The sequence below is a fragment of the Eubalaena glacialis genome, chromosome 3 (assembly GCF_028564815.1).
Source record: "Eubalaena glacialis isolate mEubGla1 chromosome 3, mEubGla1.1.hap2.+ XY, whole genome shotgun sequence".
Classification (NCBI taxonomy): Eukaryota; Metazoa; Chordata; class Mammalia; order Artiodactyla; family Balaenidae; genus Eubalaena; species Eubalaena glacialis.
This window is the reverse complement of record NC_083718.1, coordinates 168548407-168564660: the sequence shown is the minus strand read 5'-3', so window position 1 is coordinate 168564660 and position 16254 is coordinate 168548407. Positions and strand designations below refer to the sequence as shown.

Here is a 16254-nt window from a genome sequence, read left to right as displayed (position 1 = left end):
ATGTTTCTTTGGGGAATTTGAGGATAGTGTTCAATTATGGTAATATCTAATAATCTCTAAAAATGTATATGCAATGCCTGAAATTATTTTTTTCATTACTGGCTTGATCTAGGCTACTTGGGTGTCTGTAAATTAGCAACTACAGTATACTCTATTGTTTTATTCCCTTCCTGTGGTTTGTTCTTTTAAAGGAGGAAAAAGTCAACAATAATAATGCTTGTGACAAAAGAAAAATTAATGACAATACAATTTGCCTGCTATGGATAAGGAGAAACAAGAAAAGGACATATGATAACAATAAAGAGAAACAACTTGCATTCATTGCATATTTGCATAAAAATCTAGGAGGTGAAGAACAAAGACAAGGTGAATAGCTGGTGCTGCATTTCTCAATTTGTTGATATAAAAAATTAATGTTTTTAATGTTCATGCCCATGTCCAAATGGGATCTCTTTGGATCATTCCAGTTTCTGCAGTGGCTCTCTAGCTGCTAACTACATATTAAGCTTAAATGTGTACATAAAAATCAGCAAGATAGGGCTTCCCTGGTAGCGCAGTGGTTGAGAGTCTGCCTGCCAATGCAGGAGACACGGGTTCGAGCCCTGGTCTGGGAAGATCCCACATGCCGCGGAGCAACTGGGCCCCTGAGCCACAACTACTGAGCCTGCGCGTCTGGAGCCTGTGCTCCGCAGCAAGAGAGGCTGCGATAGTGAGAGGCCCGCGCACCGCGATGAAGAGTGGCCCCCGCTTGCCACAACTAGAGAAAGCCCTCGCACAGAAACGAAGATCCAACACAGCCATAAATAAATAAATTTAAAAAAAAAAAGCAAACCTTTAAAAAAAAAATCAGCAAGATAGGTATTTAGCACTCCTAATAGTAGCAGATTTTCTTGCATTACACAGGATACACATATAACAGGGGATTGAGAAAGTATAAAATTGTAATTAAGCAAAAAACAATAATATAAATCAGCAATTCATGATTGGGTGTGGACTATGCTGAGTCCGATGGCAGAATGAAAAGGCCGCCCACCCTGGTTCCTAAACCATACATAAGTATGAGAGTTGGACTAATGGCCAGCCACCTCCAGAGCTTCCATTGTTTTTTAAAGCACTTTAGCAGGGAAACGGCATATAACATAGATACGGATCATGCATTTTCCTTGGTCCCTGCATGTCCACACTAATTAAAGCAGTTTGCCTTCACCTGGAAGGAACAGCTGATTGACACTGTTGACTAGGGGATATGTATAGTCGTCTACAATTTGTCACAATCCTATTCACAGGTAATTGGATCTTCTAGGAGTAGAAATGCAATTAGTCCACTAAAATAATGTCATGATAACCATGAAACATCAGTGAAATTATTTTACTGGGAGTCACCTGGGATCTAGAGCCTTACAGCCAGTGGAAGTTCCTCAGGGCTGGTGATTTTGAAATAGTCTCACCAAATCTCAGGGAAAACTTCTATGTCTTCCCCCTTCAACAAGTGAATAGGCTAATTGGATTCTGATGCTAGTATATCTCTTTTATGGGAATCTTGCTGAAGTTCATATTTAGAGGAAGTAATAAACATTGCTGTCTTTGAATGGGGTCTGCTTTGGGAAAATCTACTCCAAAAAGAACTGGTCGGTCCTTTGGTTTCTGTGTCTCTAATAAAAACATAATGTGGTGGTGTCAGTAATTACTGTAAGTAGAGTTTGGCACCTTGTAAATCCCAATGAGAAAAAGAAGTGACCACTGGCTTTCTGTAGTAAAAAATATCAGCAATTGTTGAGCATTAGCCATTTTTTTTTTTTTTTTTTGAGAGAGAGAATGCCTAGCCTGTTTTTAGACATTGGCTTCTACCAGACTGAGAGCTTGGTTCCTGATTCCCACAGATTAAGATCAGTCAAACAAAAGATCATAATGTAAACATAATAAAACAATGAGAAACAAGTCACCAAGAGTGAGAATCAGCAGAAATGACAATAGCAGAACTAGACTTGAAAAGACACTGATATTGGAAGTATCAGATATGGAATACATAATAAGTATATTTAATATGTTAAGTATAAAAAAAGAACAAGTTTACATAGGAACAATACACTATGGAAATAATTAAGCAAATTTGGAAAACAAATATTGCATTCATTTCTCAAATGCAAAATAAATAATTGGAAATAGGAACTCAATGAACAGTTAAACCTCAGCTTAACTAAAAAGATAATTATTGAATGGTAAAACATTCAATAATTATCTAGCTAAAAAAATAAATCTCCATAAATTTTAAAAGACTAAAATCATACAAAGTATGTTCTCCAACCAAAATGCAATGAAACTAGAAACCAGTAACAGCAGGAAATTTGGAAAATCCACAAATATATGGAAATTAAACAACACTCTCCTAAATAATCAGTAGGTCAAAGAAGAAATCAGGAGAGTGATTAGAAAATACTTGAGGTGAACAAAAATGAAAACATAGCATACCAAAACTTATGAGATACAGTGAAAGCAGTGCTCAGAGGGAAATTTATAACTGTAATTGCCTACATTAAAAAGAGGAAAGGTCTCAAACCAACAACCTAACCTTCCCCTCTAATAAACTAGGAAAAAGAAGAGCAAAGCAAATGGAAGAAAAGAAATAAAAAAGGTTAGAGCAGAGATAAATGAAATAGAAAAACAATAGAGAAAATAAACAAAATCAAAAGTTGGTCCTTTGAAAAGGTCAGAAAATTGACAAATGTTCTAGTCTGATGAGAGAGAGAGAGAGCCAGAGAGAGAGGGAGGGAGAGAGAGATAGATACGGGGGGAGAGAGAGGATTCAAATTCTAAAATCAGGAATGAAAGTGGAGACATTACTACCAACTGAGTTTACAGAAGTAAAAAGGATTATAGAATACTATGAACATGAACAGTTGTATACCAATAAATTAGATAACCTAGATGAAATGGAAAAATTACTAGAAACACACAAACTACCAAAAATGACTCAAGAAGAAATGAAATATCTGAAGAGAATCATAACAAATAAGTAGAAACAATCAATAATCAAAAAATTTTAACAAAGAAAAGCCCAGAACCAGATGAATTCTACCAAAATTTTAAAGAAGAAATAATACCAGTCTTTCTCAAACTATTCCTAAAAATAGAAGAAGAGGGACAATTGCCAACTCATTCTATGAGGCCAGCATTGTCCTGATACTAAAGCAAAAGATATCGTAAGGAAAGAAAACCACAGACCAATATTCCTTATGAATGCAGTTGCAAAAATCCTCAACAAAATACTAGCAAACCAAATCCCATAGCATATTAAAATGAATTTTACCGTGACCAAGAATGATTTGTTCCAAGAACACAAGAGTTGTTCAACGTATGAAAATCAATGTAATACACCATATTAATAGAATGAGGAAAAAAAAGCCCCACATGATCATCTCAATAGATGCAGAAAAATCATTTGAAAAAATCCAATACCCTTTCGTGGTAAAAATCTTCAACAAACTAGGAGTAGAAGAGAACTTCCTTAATCTGATAAAGGGAATTTGCAAAAATCCCACAGCTAACATCATACTTAATGGTGAAAGACTGAAGACTTTACTCCAAAGACTAGAAACAAGACAAGAATGTCTGTTTTATCACTTCTATTCAACATTGTACTGAAGGTTCTAGCTGGGCAATTATGTAAGAAAAAGAAATAAAAGGCATCAGGTTGGAAAGAAAGAAGTAAAATTATGTTTTTTCACAGATGACATGATATTGGATTATGATATGACATTGGATTAGGCAGTGGTTTCTTAAATATTCCTTCAAAAGCACAAGCAACAGAAGAGAAAATAGATAACTCAGACTTCATTAAAATTCAATACTTTCACGCATCAAAGGACATCATCCAGAATTATCTTTGGGAGAAAAGTTTGCAAATTGTATGTCTGATAGAGGTGTAGTATTCAGAATATATGAAGAACAGTTAAAACAAACGATATGAAGACAAACAACCCAATTAAAAAATGGGCAAAGAACTTGAATAGACATTTCTCTAAAGAAGAGATGCAAATGGCCAATAAGCACATAAAAGGATGTTCAACATCATTAGTCATTAGGGACATGCAAATCAAAACCACAATGAGACACCACTTCACACCTGCTAGAATGGCTGTAATAAAAAAGATGGAAAATAACAAGTGTACATGAGGATATGGAGAAACTGGAACCTTCATACAGTGCCCATGGGAATGTAAAATGGTGCAGCCACTTTAGAAAGCAGTGAACCTTAAAAAATTAAACACAGAGTTACCATATGACCCAGCAATTTCATCCTAGGTGTATATTCAAGAGAACTGACAACATATGGTCACACAAAAACTTGTACATAAATGTTCACAGCAGCATTGTTCATAATATCCAAAAAGTGGAAACAACCCGGATGTACATCAACTGATGAATGGATGAACAAAATGTGGTATATCCATACAATGGAATAATATTTGGCCATAAAAAGGAATGAAGTAAACGATACATGCTACAACATGGATGAACTTTGAAAACCTTATGCTAAGTGGAAGAAGTCAGACACAAAAGGCCACATACATAATTTCATTTATATGAAATGTCCAGAATAGGCAAATTCACAGATGGAAAGTATGGTTACCGGGGGATAGAGTGGTGGTGGGCAATGGGAAGTGACTGCTAAAGGGTGTCCTCCTGGGGTGATGAAAACGCTCTGGAATTAGATAGTGGTGATGGTTGCACAATTTTGTGAATATATTAAAATCATCGAATTATATACTCTAAAAGTGAATTTTCTGGTATGTGAATTATATTTCTCTACAAAAAAAAGGAAGAAAAATGGAAGTGGATTAAATCCTCCTAAGGAAATGATTATAGATAATATTGATGTAATGATATATTAATTATATCAATATCAATATTAACATCAGATAAAATAAGCTTTGGGGCAAAAAATTAACGTAGATAGGGTCACTTTATTATGATAAAAGCCTCATTTTACCAGAAGATACAGCAATTTGAAACCACCATGCACTCTGAATCTCAGCTGTCACCACTGTACTCAGGTGGCTGTCCATTTCCAACCCCAGATGATTTGTCAGTCATAAATGGGGCTGGATGGCCAGGTTGGGGTCCTCAAGCAAGCGAAATATGGGCAGGTGAGTAGCTGTACCAGCCTCCTATCATATCTAGAGGCACAAGGGCATAAAGAGATGGAGTCATCCAGACTGGGGGGCCTACAAAATATGTATGACCCACCACAGATAAGAGGACTACTGAATGGCACCAGCTCAATGCCCATCAGTCCCTCGGGACTGCATCTTCACCTCTACTACTGGGAAGAGCGGGGAGAGAGTAACCCACAGGGTTCATCATTAGCAACAAGAGAAGAGATCAGGAGCCCAAGGAACTGATTTTCTCTTCAGGATGTTTGAGGCTAGCAACCAGATGTCAGGATTCTGAGTGCCTCTCCCATCCTTTTTTTCCCCACATGTTGTCCTCATATTTTTTCCTAATTACAGTTAAAGCAGTTATTGTTTATTGAGTAGCTACTATATACCAGACATATTGTCCTAGGCACTTTTAATGGATGTTCTCATTTAATCCTCTAATAACCCTATGGAAGAGGCATTAGCATCATTGTTACAGATGAAGAAATGGAGGATCTGAGAGGTTAATGGACTTCCTTCAAACCACACAGCATGTTTAGTGGCAGAGCCAGAATTCAAATCCAGGTCGGTCTGCCTCCAGGGTCGGTGGCATTTCTGCTTCAGTCTTTCAAGAGAAAGGGGTTCATGTGTTGTCTTTCTGGAAAAGCAAGGAGGGGGTAAAATGGGAGACAGTGTCCCGCTAGGCAGCCAGGACCCCTGAAGGAAGTGAACCCTGGAGGCTGAAGAGGTTGGTGGCAGCACTAGAGAGGAAAGAGAATAAGCCTGTAGCCAGGAACAAAGAAAGTGTGAGAATTAGCGTGGCAACTAACCCAACAGGGCCCAAGATGCTCTCTGACATCCATAGAGCAGCCAGAGTGACTGTCATCGTGAACACACACACACACACACACACACACACACACACACACACACACACACAGAGGAGGACTGTTCTTTGATATGGACCATCCTGTCAGAAGGCACGGGTGATCATTGTGAGTAGATAACATCGACTTACAGAGACACTGGGGGCGGGGACGGTCCCATGTGCCATCTCCCTGGCAACTGAGCACCGGGGTGCCCAGGAGGTAGAAGCCGTGGTTGCACTGGTAAGACACAGTGCTGCCGTAGCTGAACCTGTGCGGGCCGCTGGCGTGGATTTGACGAACGCTGTTTTCTTGGTGCCCAGGATCTGTACAGTTGATGACTGCAATGGAACGGGATCATTAGATGTAGAGACCTGGATGTGAGGATTTTCCTACTCTTTTAAATGAGAATTCAGAAGTCCAAACAGGCACGTATTTCCAGTACAGCAAAATTTCCAGACCAAGACAGGCTACACAAAGGCGATCCTGCCTGGGAAGGTGAGCTTGTCCTGAGGTTGCTGTACTTCTCCCCTCACCTTGATCACCTGGTTAAGGGATTCATTCTTCCATGTCCAGCTAGACATCACCTCCCTGCAGAAGCCTTCCCACCTCCTCCCAGACTGGTTAACCTCTCCCTCCTCAGTGCTCCTGGTACAAACCGGGATTGCTCGACTGTGATTTGTTTGAATACACGAATCCCTTGAGGGCAGGGATGCCTCCTCTCTGTGAGCAGATCCCTGATACAATGTCTCCCTCAGCAAAGCTGTGGAAGGGGGGTGGGCTCTTCTGGAAACTGTTTTAACCACTTTTACGAGTATTTCAGGGGGAGATTAATCCTGGGGGGGTAAATTTGACTTTTAAATCCTGAAGTGTTTCCAAAGCAGCTTAACTCAAAATCAGAGTGAGATTTGAGAATAATGACCATATTATTCATAACCCATGATGTGTATTTTTTTAAAAAATAAATTTATTTATTTTATTTATTTATTTTTGGCTGCGTTGGGTTTTTGTTGCTGCACATGGGCTTTCTCTAGTTGCGGCGGGCGGGGGCCACTCTTTGTTGCGGTGCGCAGGCTTCTCGTCGCGGTGGCTTCTCTTGTTGCGGTGGCTTCTCTTGTTGCGGAGCACGGGCTCTAGGTGCGCGGGCTCAGTAGTTGTGGTGCACGGGTCCAGCTGCTCTGCGGCATGTGGGATCCTCCCGGATCAGGGCTCGAACCCGTGTCTCCTGCATTGGCAGGCGGACTCTTAACCACTGTGCCACCAGGGAAGCCCGATGATGTATACTTTTGCTTTCAAAACACTTTCACATCCATTATTTTACCTGAACCTCATATGCATCATAAGGGGGGCAGGGCCAGGACTTAAAAATCTTTGATTAGCTTTTCAGGTGTGAGCTGTTTTAACTTCTGATGAGCCTCTCTGAGGCTCAGAGAGGCTGGAGTCACAAAACAGGTAAGTAGCCTTTATTCATTCATGTTGTTTATCGTGATATACTGAGTGCCAAGCATTGTGCTGGGCAGTAAGGATATGACAGAATTTACAATCTGGAGTAGGGTTTCTCTACCTTGGTACGAAGGATATTTTGGGCTGATAATTATTTATTGTGGGGGCAGTCCTGTGCATTGTAGGATGTTTAACAGCATCCCTGGCCTCTGTTTAACAGCATCCCTGGCCTCTGTCCACTAGATGCCAATAGAAACCCTCCAGTTGTGACAACCAAAAATGTCTTCTGACATCTGTCCCCTATTGGGACAGGGGAGCAGGTAAAATCATCCCCAGTTGAGAACTACTGGTCTAGAGAGAAAGGGACAAATGAACAATTATCCTGTTTGATAAGTGTTCTGATAGGGACAGCAGAGAATGTTCTGGAAGCACAAAGCAGAGCATCTAGCCCAGTGCAGGGGGTGGAGCAGGAAAGGCTTCCCAGAAGGAGCAGCATTTAGGCTGGCTCTCGATGACTGGGTAGAAATCACCCAGACCAAGAGAGGGTGGGAGGGGACAGAGAAGAATGCATTGGAGGAAACTGTGTCTGGTGCCCTGGGGGGTTTATGGGCACAGGGCACCGTGTGAGGACTCCGGAAGGGGGTCAGTGTGGCTGGGACCCAATGCAGAGCGGAGGCTGGGAGTGGACGAAGTGGAGAAGAGTGGGCTGGACAGGAGGCTGGGCCAGGTCTGTGGGCCCCGTAAACCAGCAGAGGAGACTATTATTATCTTAAGGGCAGTGGGAAGTCTCGGGAGGTGTTTTAAACATGGAGTGACTTGATCAGATTTGCATTTTAGGCAGGTCACTCTGTCAGAGTAGAGAATGGGCTGGTGGGGAGAAGGACCAGAGGCCATGATTTCTAAGGATTTTACCCGAGACGTCTGTTTCCAAGATCGGCTCTTGAGTACAGCACCCCGGGAAGGGGCTGGGACAGGGGGAGCTGAAGTTACAGGACAGGACCTTGTGTTGGGGAGACAGAGCACAGTTCTTGAGGAGAAGGGGGCATGGAATAACAACACCCCAAAGCATCAGTTCTCAACTCCTTCCTGCCTGGATAGGTGATGGAAGGAAGGTCAACTCAAGGTCACGACAATTTCCCCTGTGTTCCCTAGAACCTTCTCTCACTCGAAATGGCACCTTGAAATGTTGAGAGGAATGTTATTTTAAGGTTAGCTGTGAATGTATCTTTCATGATTTTAAAACATCATTTGAAAAATTTGGTCCTTTAATATCAGTTACAAATGACTTGTGACACACTGCACAGCCAATCGCCGTGCACCCCCAAACACTGCGAGGGGGAGCCGTCATCCGAGGGAGTCTCAGCCCTCACACCTTACAGCTGTGAAGACTTGATCAACCTCCAGACCAGGGCTGGCCTCGCTCACTGTTCCCTCTGTCTGACTCTCCATTCAAACCTCAGCTAGCCTGCCAGGCCACTCTTGGGTGGAGGCAGACAGCTCCATTGCCCTTCATTGCTGTGAGCAGCCTTTAAAAGCTTTAGAAGCTATTTCCTAAATAGACCGAATGGGGCTGGAATATCCTCTACGCAGTCTGCCTCTTGAGTCCGTGGTTTCTTTTCTTCCCTCCCCCTTCATCCCAACCCCTAGACTGTTTGCTTTTTATTTTTCATTTGAACCCTTGTGGTTTTTTTTCTTTCATCAAGAATGGGGCTCTATATGATAATGGTGAATTATTGGGTCTACAGAAGTAATGTAATGTAAATAGAAGATGGTTTTCCATTTCTATTTTGAAAGATGAACGTCCTTTGCTTTCTTTATATAACCAGTGAAGAAATTTGACGTGGCTGTATCTAGGGGTTGAGAAAGCCCCCATTTATGGTTCTTTTCTGTCCCAAGTCTTCCCCATTTGGTCAAAGGAGCACCACAATGGAATCCACTGGCTTCTGCTTGTGGGTCACAGACCACAGATGGCAGAGCTACTGGGGGTGGGGGAGGGGAGAAGAAGGGTGACTCACTTTGGCAGGTGGGCAGCACGTCGCTCCACTGCCCGCTGGCCAGGCACTGGGACCGAGCAGCCCCCTCAGCCACATACCCAGGGTTGCAAACAAACTTGACCACATCGTTGAGGTTGAACTGGTTGCCCTGGGTGAGGCCGTTGATTGGGTTGCCTGGGTGTCCACAGGTAATTGCTGTAACCAGAACAGAAGAGAGGTAAGCCCTCCCGCTATTCCATATCCCCCAAAGTCCATCCTCTCCTCACTTGGCGTTCCTCATACCCATCAGTGAAGTTCAGCCTTAGGTCTAACTTTAGTCTCTTTTGCTGCAAAATTCTGCTTCCCTGAAATCAGCATGTGGACATTCCCTTTTCTTTGAAGGCATGTCCACCGCTTGGACAACTTGAGAGAAGTCATTCTTGGACTTCCACAGGGTGTTAGGATCACAGCGTCGTTCTCTGTCCCTCCCGCCTTGTTTCCTCTCCCTTATCCCCTGGCTCACCAACTCCACTCTTCTTTGCCAGATACACTGGTGACTACCCCTCATGTGATGCAGACCCAGCCTAGTTCCTGGGCCAATCTGGACGGAGCCAGAGTCAATACTAACCACGCCTGCGTGGAGGGACTGGTCACTCTGACAGACCAGTGGGAACCAGAGGTCTTAGGGGGGGCACAACCCTTCCCCCACTCCTTCCACGTGAAGGGACTTCAATTCATGTAATTCCTGGCCTTTCTCCGTGCTCTTTTCCTTACTCTGCCCCGGGTAACGTGGAGCGGCCCATCTGTGCAATTTGGGAAGAATAAAGGCTCAGCCCTGCATTCCTCCTCTTGGGACCCGGCGGCCTGTGGGCAGCGATGCTCTGCCCCACTCCTCCAGAGACAGGCTCTCCCCAGCAATGGAGCGATGCCCGCCCCAGTGCAGTGCTGCCTCTGACTGTGTGTGAATCCACCCCGTTCTGGGGTTTATTCAGCAGATTCCACTTGGCTCTCACATTAAGCTATGGGTTCCAACTTAGTCTTTATCAGGAATAAAAGTGATATTTTGGCTTCCACCCATGACTCTGTTTCATTTTGTAATTTGTTCAGCCCTGGGCAGGGAAGGAAGAGTGCTCTGGTGCTTGTAGGGCTCAGGCTTTCCCCCCTTCCTCCCAGTAGTGGAGTTCACTCCACCCGGTGGCACTGGTCTCTTCGAGTTTTCTTGAACAAGCAAGTTCCTGCCCCAGAGGCTTTGTACTTGCTTTCCTCTTGGCTGGAACATCCCTTGGCTCCCGCACTCATATCCTCAGGTGCCCCCTCAAATGTCACTAGCAGAGAGGCCTTCCCTTCCGACCAGATAAACAACCTCCCCAGTACCGCCCAGCCCCCTCGCCCTGCCCTGCCTTTCTCCATAGCAATGGGAACACTCCGCACGTACTTCTTCACTTGTTCATCGCCTGTCTCCCTCTACCTGAATGGAAGCTCCCTGGGACCGGGGCTCTGTTTCGTTCCTTGCTCTATCTTTCATGTCTGTACCAGTGTCTGACATACACGAAGAGCTTGATAAATGTTTGCTGAGTGAACGAACAAATGAGTGAGTCATGAATGGTGGATGTCTGGCTTCGGCTCTGCCCCCTAGTCCCTCGTTCTGTTTAGTACCTGCCTGGTACCTAGTCTCTTTGGGCTGAACTCCCACTTGATGGTTTTGAGGCCTCTCCCTTGGTTCTGGATTTTTAGCTGTGAGACGTTGAGGAGCCATGAGGAATGCTTTCGTATCCCACTACTTGGATTTATGAGGACCCCACCCCAAACCCAAATGGTATGGACGGAGGTCGGGGAACAAGGCCAAGTAGGACCCACTTTTTGCTGTGGCCACATCTGCTGTCTTTCTGGGCCCGTTCTCTTATGTAAATCCCAACAGTAGCATCCCTGACTCTAGCAGAGAGAGCTGGGCAGAGGCGTGCTGTTATAACGGGGTACAGGGGTTCAAGACTGCCTGGCGTGGTGGGACAAGAATGGGCTAGGAGGCCAGCAGACCAGGGTTTATAGCTCAGCTCTGTCCTTTCCTTCCTTTGGACAACTCACTCTACACCTCAGCTCCTATATCTGTAAAGTAAGGATCTCAATATGCATTAACAGGGTTGCTTTAAAAACAGATTCATACATTTGCTCTTCATTAAATGTTTTCCGCGCACTAAGTGCGAGACACTCAGCTACATACCGATGATATGCAAGGAGCTCAGGGGGCTCACTTCTCAGCCTAGTAGGAGAGCAGGCAGGGATGCAGGCTGTCACCATGGCTGGTGCCGAGACAGGCCGGTGCCCAGGAGGGGCACCTACCCTCTGCTAGGGAGGGAGTGGTTAAGGAGGGTCCACAGAGGGCATGGCATGCCCTCTGAGCTGGGTCTCAAGGCTGAGCAGGACTTTGCCAGGTTAGTGAAGTGGTGGGAGAATGGAGGTAAGCTTCATAGGGTCTGTGACTCCCCTGAAATTACATGCAAAATATTGGGTGTTTGCGATCAGCTTGGGAGAGGATCCATTGCTCTCACCAGACTCACAAAGGGTCATGACCCCAAAGGCTAAAATTACCACTTGTATAGAGCGAGAGAGGAGGACTCAGGAGTAAAACCTTTGGGAGGAGGACCAGCTTCTGAGCTGCAGATTGACCGAAATGCCCACAAAGGACCCGGAGGGGTGGTCAGCAAAGCAGTAAACCAAGCTCACAGGAGGTGGGAGTGTCACAGACCCATGGGGACAGTTCAAGACTCGTCAGATGGCCCAGAGGGCTCTGTCTCTCTGGAGAGCCCTGAGGAATACAGGCGCAAAGGGAGAAGGAGCACACACCACTGGGAAGGGAAAGAGGAGTTCTGCTGGGCGGGGGCTCTTAACTGGACCTCGAGCACGTGCACCACTGGACCCAGATTTCCTGAGGGCCGAGACTATGGCACATTCAATTCATCTTTCCCCACAACACCTAACACAGCACCTGGCACAAAGTAGGTACTAAGGAAAGATTTCTTGAATTCGGTCTTACAGGCTGAGGGAAATTGATAGAAATGGAAGGTCCACAGTTCAGAGGAGAGAAGTGAAAACAGACTAAGCTTAATAGGAAGGCAGAAGGGAAGGAGGTCCAGAGACCCATGGAGGGATTAGCCTTGGGCCTCCTTCTAGATGGGAGGGAAGGGACAAGGATGAAGGCAGACAAGGACAGACGTGCGAGCCAGGGAAGCAGGAAGTGGAAGCGGTTATTATCTGATGGCTTCTATTTTCTCTGCACAGTAGAAAGTGAGATTATATGATTAGCTAATAATTATTGGGGTCTATATGCATTATGTCATTTAATCCCCACAACCCCGTGAGGTAGGCACCATCGTTATCCTCATAGGAAAAGAGAGTTTCAGAGGAGTCTGGGGACTTGTTCAAGGGGCACAGTTTCTAAGTAGCTCGTCTGAGTTCTAAACCTAGCTTCTCTGCTTTCAGGCCTTCTTCACTATTTGCTATTTGCTGACAAATAGAATACGGGTGTTCAGAAAGGATGTGAAATTGTGAATTAGCTGTGAAATTGTGCGGAATGGACAAGGGAGCTGACTGAGGAAATGTAGATGGGCAGCTGGAAAGTTCTGAGAGTCTGGTTGATATCATAAACCTTGAGTCCATAGGTGATGGCAGCTAACACAGTACCTGCCACAGAGCAATCACTTTTAAATACTTGTTCTATTACTCTTGCCGTCCTACTCCAGATACTTCCTAAAACTCTGTGCTCCAGGAGAGAATGGAGCTTGGTACAAGAGATCCTGGACTCTGTGATGTGATAGGGCAGTGGCATCACCACCACCACCACCACACTATCATCACAACAGCAACAGCAGCATCTGACCGTTTCACAGGTATTGATTTATTTAATACTCACAATAGTCTCTGAGGTACCTGCTTTTCATAGATGAGGAAAGAGACCTAGTGAGATAAGCTAACTTGCTTAAAGCCACATGCTATGTAGTGGTAGATCTGGAACTTGAACCCAGGCAATCTAAGTCCAGGGTCCAAGTGTCCAAATGCTTTACTATACTGCCTTTCAGTAAGGACCAGGTGCAAAATTAAGTATCTTAGGTTAGGCAGACATCCTCCATTTATTCAGACTCCAACCAACATTCCCTATTATTTATAACCCAAATCTTTTCGCACATATTCTGTGTCAATTTCTTAAAGGCATTTGAATTTGCATTTCCTGGATTAAACCAAACATGTTTCGTTTAGACACATCTAGAAGGCTGACTGAATATAGATAGGTCTTCCCTTCTGTAAACCTAATACTTAAGAAACTATTAAGACTAATTTTCATGCATTGCTTGCTGAGTAAGGCTCATTATTTCATTGTTCCATCTCATATATGAAAAACCAAATGAAAAAGAATTAAAAACAAAAACCTGCCTTACAAAATTAAGAACAAAACCTGCACTTTATATAAAGGCTCACTTTATGGAACTTTAGAAAGTGAAAATTTTTCCAAATTACTTCCAGGCAACTGAGAATAAACAGTGGCCATCGAAATCCCAAAAATGCAGACTAACAAGAAGAAGAAATAAAACTGTAGAAAGCCCAGGCCTGCAGCATAACTAGAAGACAGACAATGTTGTAAACTTTAAGTTACGTGTAAGTAGAAAAATAAACACTAAACCCAGGCAGAACTATTTCTCATGCTTCTGTCGCAAGCCTTTGTAGAGAGCAAGGCTGTACGGAGAGGAGAGGAGAGGAGAGGAGCAGGGGAATATTGATCTAAAGTCGCTGCTAGAAAGAGAAAGTCCATCTTAAATGTGAACATATTGAAAAAGGATCCTGGTATGTCAATGCACTGACTACAGGAAAGGGACATACAAGTTAACAACCTTTCCTAAATATCAAATGAAAAAAAAAAAGCAAAGCAAAGAAAGCAAAGAGAACACATCATACAGAGAAAGAAATAAATATGTGTATTATATTTTACACATAATAATTAAACATGACAATTAAAACCAAACATATAAGTTATAACAATATACGTGAATGAATTTGACTAACCTATTAAAAGAAAAAGATTTTCAAACTGGCTCAGAAGGCAAGGCCCAACTCTATGATGTATATAACAGACACAACTAATTTAAGTGATTCAGAAAGTCTAAAATAAAGGGTGGTTAAAGGTATACCAGGCAAATGGGCAAAGGATGAAAGTAGGAGGCATAAGCCTAATAGTATTAGACACAGTACAGTTCAAACTAGAAAATACTAAAAGTGATAATGAAGATATTTTTAAAGGCTAAAATGACAATTTTCAATGTAGATATAATAGTTATGAATATCTATGTACCAAATAAAGCAATTACTGTTACATAACAGAAACTATGGGAAATGCAAGGAAAAATAGAAGAACACTAATAAAAGAAAACTTTGAAACACAAATTTCAGAACAAAACAGGTCAGGTGGACAAAAAAATAAGTAAGCATACAGAAGACATAAACAACAAAATCAATAAGGCACGTCTTATGATTATATATAGAACTTAAGACACTAATACGCTTTCTTCTCAAATGCACATGGAACATTCATAACAACTGATCAAATATCAGGCCGCAAAGGAAGCCTCAGTAAATTCCATGAAGTAGAAATATTATATACAGTGCAATAAATTAGAAATGAATATCAATGTAAAAATCAAAAAGGTCCTTCCATCTGGAAATAAAAACCACACACTCTTTTATTAAAAAAAACTTCTAGGTGAAAGGGGGAATTAATATCAAAATTACAGAATTTCTGAGAAATAATAAAACACTAATTTTTATAATCTGTGGGATATAATTAGAGCAGTGATCAGAAGAAATTTTATAGCCTTAAATACTTATATCCATAATAATCAATAAAAACGAAAGACTGAAAATAAATGAACTAAATTCCTAATTCAAAAGCGAGAAAATGAACAAAGAAGTTAATCACAAGGAAGAAAATAATAAAGGTGGAAGCAATAATTAATGATGCAGAAAACTGAAAACAACAGATGTAATTATTGTCTTTGAAAAACATTAACAAAACATACAAAAACCTCTAGCTAACCTAATGAAGACAACACAAGAGAAAGTCCATGTTGCACCTGAGCCCGTGACTAGGGAGAGTGGGTACCATACTTACGCACACAGAAAGGGGTCTTGCCTGACCAGTGATGATCCTGCTGGCAGATGCGCACAGACATGCCGATCAGGCGGAAGCCGGCGTTGCACTGGTACACCACGCTGCCCCGGTAGTTGTAGTTCTCCCCATTGATTTGCCCGTTGACGATGGGCTCAGGGGTCCCGCAGTGTCCAGCTTTGGTGGGATGTGGGAAAAGAGAGTAAATTGAAGAGGAGCTTATAGAAAATAAGGTGGGACTTGGTCAAATGAGGGGAGGGGGAGACATGGACGGTGGGGAAAAGGACCACCCATCGTTTTTCCCACCTCCCCCTGACTGCAGCATCCAGGACTGATTTCAGGAATCCTAGATGTGATAGAAGTGGTGTTGAAGACTTGGCAACCCCAAATCCCAAGGTTGCTTTCCAAATGGCTACCCATCTCTGAGCTTTAGTTTCTGTGTCTGTACATGGGTGAGAAATGATCACTGTTACTGTCCTGCCTCTGGGATCGTCCCCCTCTTTTTCTCATCAGCCAGCATTTCCAGAGCATCGACTGCATGGAGGGCACCGTGGTCTCATTAAGGCAGTCAAAGCCTAGTTGTGAATGAACTTATTTACAAAACAGAAACAGACTTACAGACTGACAGAACGAACTTATGGTTACCAGCGGGGAACGGGGCGGTGGGGGGGGGGATAGTTAGG

The 16254-nt window shown here is 43.0% G+C and overlaps 1 protein-coding gene across 6 annotated transcripts in view; it reads right to left on the bottom strand.

Moving 5' to 3' along the window:
* The window catches only part of CSMD2 (CUB and Sushi multiple domains 2), a 661810-nt gene that overhangs the window by 41124 nt on the left and 604432 nt on the right, over window positions 1-16254 (bottom strand). For 5 of the 6 annotated variants that reach the window (XM_061184511.1, XM_061184512.1, XM_061184513.1 and 2 more), the window contains exons 53-55: window positions 15575-15748; window positions 9463-9636; window positions 6157-6345 (exon numbers count right to left, since the gene is read on the bottom strand). In XM_061184511.1, coding sequence (XP_061040494.1) covers window positions 6157-6345; window positions 9463-9636; window positions 15575-15748 — 537 coding nt within the window. The remainder of the gene's footprint in view (window positions 1-6156; window positions 6346-9462; window positions 9637-15574; window positions 15749-16254) is intronic. The other variant, XM_061184516.1, reaches the window with a different exon arrangement.